This window comes from Corvus brachyrhynchos, unplaced genomic scaffold, assembly GCF_000691975.1.
Source record: "Corvus brachyrhynchos isolate BGI_N302 unplaced genomic scaffold, ASM69197v1 scaffold167, whole genome shotgun sequence".
Classification (NCBI taxonomy): Eukaryota; Metazoa; Chordata; class Aves; order Passeriformes; family Corvidae; genus Corvus; species Corvus brachyrhynchos.
In genome coordinates, this window is record NW_008239547.1 from 24,389 (window position 1) to 27,224 (window position 2,836).

The 2,836-nt window shown below is 37.2% G+C and overlaps 1 protein-coding gene across 1 annotated transcript in view; it reads left to right on the top strand.

Annotated features, from left to right (window-relative positions):
• Positions 1 to 304: 304 nt before the first annotated feature.
• The window catches only part of MALRD1 (MAM and LDL receptor class A domain containing 1), a 238,264-nt gene continuing 235,732 nt past the window's right edge, over positions 305 to 2,836 (top strand). Inside the window, exon 1 of the mRNA XM_017741406.1 lies at positions 305 to 467. Coding sequence (XP_017596895.1) covers positions 305 to 467 — 163 coding nt within the window. The remainder of the gene's footprint in view (positions 468 to 2,836) is intronic.

Genomic DNA, 2,836 nt, shown 5'->3' on the forward strand with positions numbered 1-2,836 from the left:
TAAGCAATAAATCCAATCAGTAAGTTAATGATATACAGTTGACTTGCATAGCATGTGCCAACATTTTTTAGTCATAAAACGTTATATAATTCAGTTAAATATTATCCCAAGACACACCAGGTTGAAAGTCACTGCTTTGCAGAAGCCGTATTTCCTGTAACCTTCAGGTTCAAAAAGAGAGATTCTAAAAACATCTCTGAGAGAGATGTGTGTAAACACAGCTTGGTCAAAGGCACTTCATGACCAGTACTAGGCAGTTTCAGTAATTGTTTTCCAAGTGAAGGCTTGGATAATAACCTAGCCCATGAAGAGGCTGATACATGTCTATGTGTTGTGTTTCTTTGCTCCGGTGGATACTCAGTCATCCACAGCAAGTGGATGCCAGTGCTGTAATGGCTCTTCTACGCCACCTGGAGAAGTCTGCATCTCTACCAGCTGGTGTGGGGACAGCAGTGATGAGAAACAAGGTAAGTCTCATGGGCCTTAGCAGAAGTGTGATACAGTTTGGTAACCGAATGCGACAGCGGAGAGAACTAGGGGGATTTTTTTATGTTAAAAAATGTTTGAGAATTCTTTTTTTACCCTCTTCATTTCATTTTTTAAGAAAGGTTTTTCCAGCTTCAGTTTGATTTTTCCTGCTCTTTTTTATTTCAACATTTGTGAAGTGCAAGGCTCTAAGAAATCTTCAAATGGATATTATTTGGCAAAGCAAGTGTTTCCTCATCCAAATTCAGTGCAGATCAGGCAAGTAATACATTTTTCTTTAATTTGTGGTAAAATTGTTTGATAGAATTCAGTTTTAATCCAAAATTCCTAGACCAACGTATAAGCTACAACAGCGCTGCTTTTTTTTTTTTTTTTTGCCTAGACAAGGCTGGAAATTTTCTTGAATTCGTGAGCTGATTATCCTGGCTTTGTGACATTAATTGGTTATAAATACTATTGGTGCTGTTTCCTGTAAGGAATTGATCTAAGTGGCGAGAGTGAATTTTAACTGCTATTGTCTGAGAAAATTTGCATCAGAACTCTAGTATTTCCAGAATACTGTACTACGGAATGGTGCTGCAAATAATTTAATGTCAGGTTTTTAAGCTCAGCTGGAGATGAAACACCACAGTCACTTGCTCATGCTGGAATGTAAAGGAGATTTGAAGTAAAATTTGTGTGTAGAGATTAGAAGGGATTGAAAATTGAAAATAAAAATAAAGTAAAATACAATAATGGTAAGGGTAATAATGATAAATCAAAATATTAATAAAAAGGAAAAAAATGCAAGTGATGCACAATACAATTGCTCGCCACTCCCCCCAGTTTATACATTGGCCATGACCTTTCCCAGCTATATTCCCCCAAAGCTTTGGTGGTTTTCTTTTATTTTTTTCACAGAATTACAGAATATTCTGAGTTGGAAGGGAACCAAAAGAATCATTGGGTCCAACTCTTAAGTGCATGGCCCATCTGCAGACCATACCTACAGCCTTGGTATTATTCGCACCAGGCTCTGATCAACTGCGCTAACCCTGCGAACCTCACTGGCAGAGCATGAGACAAAGGGACAAAATAAGTCCTTGCCATAGGATATATATGACTTAGCAGAAACCCAAAACATCAGTGCGTTATCAACAACACTGTCATTCCAAATCCAAAGCAGCACTGTAACAGCTACTGAGAAGAAATTAACTCTACCCTAGCTGAAACCAGGACAGACGCATAAGATAATCCTTCGAGGATTTCTTGTTCTGAATGCAAAGAAGAGCTTGTATTTATCAAAAATTTTAATTCTAACTGAAAATCTTATCTAAGTTCTTCTACTCACTATGCAACAAAGGAAGCTACCACCTTTGTTGGGATTTTAAATTTCACTTTAAATATAAAAGAGATGGTCTTTAGATGAGCCTGTGTCTTTCTGTCCACACTGAAAACTGCTAATTAAAACTGATAGCAATCACTGTATTCAGCTGAAATCTGTGAGAAAGAGCAGTGACTTAAATCTAGGTTCTTCAAATTACAGTTGTGTGTCCAGCTATGTAAAGTTTTTCTTTCTCTGATAAGACTCCCTGTTTTATCCAAAGAGGATGCAGAGATCTGTTTGGAACAGGAGTCTAGAATCAAATCTTGGATACTTGACTTTTATTTCTCTGCAAATAGAGCAATTGTTAAGACTGTATTTGATATCAGTACATTTTTGTAAGTTTCTGGAGCTGTACAAAAATGTATTAAATGGCAATGGCTGCAAATTATGCCTGTTGAATTCCCTAACATGTCTAACACATCTCAGATTAGAATAGATTTTTATCACTTGCACAAGAGATGGTTATCCTGAGTTCTGCTGCATAGCCTTGAAATTCTGATTGTGCTTGGTCTTAATTTCCCTGGAAAGGGCATTTCCTCCAGGCAGCATTTTCTATTGTGATTGTAGAATATGGAACAAGAGGTGCACTCTTCCATTATTTTTTTATGGAGGCTTTTTACACTGGCTTGTTGAAGGAATACAGCTATAGAGAAATACTTATATGAAAGAAGGGAATTACAGGTTTCTCCAAAGAGCATTATAGAAAAATGAGTCTATGGGCTCTGTAAAAACCTAAATATGAAATTATATTGTATTTCATATGAATGAGCCACAGGTGTAGAACTAGGCTTTGAGGGACAGGCTGCATGCTGGGACTGCTTGGATAATGCTCCGGATTACTTCAGGAGATAAATCAGCTGTCAGACATGAAGATACAGATCAGGCTGTCGAATCTAAGATTTGTCCTGCTGCCACTCTTTCTTGTGATTTGGGATTATTGCAAAATTATTTTTCTGCTTAGGTTTCAGATCCAGATCTCATGTT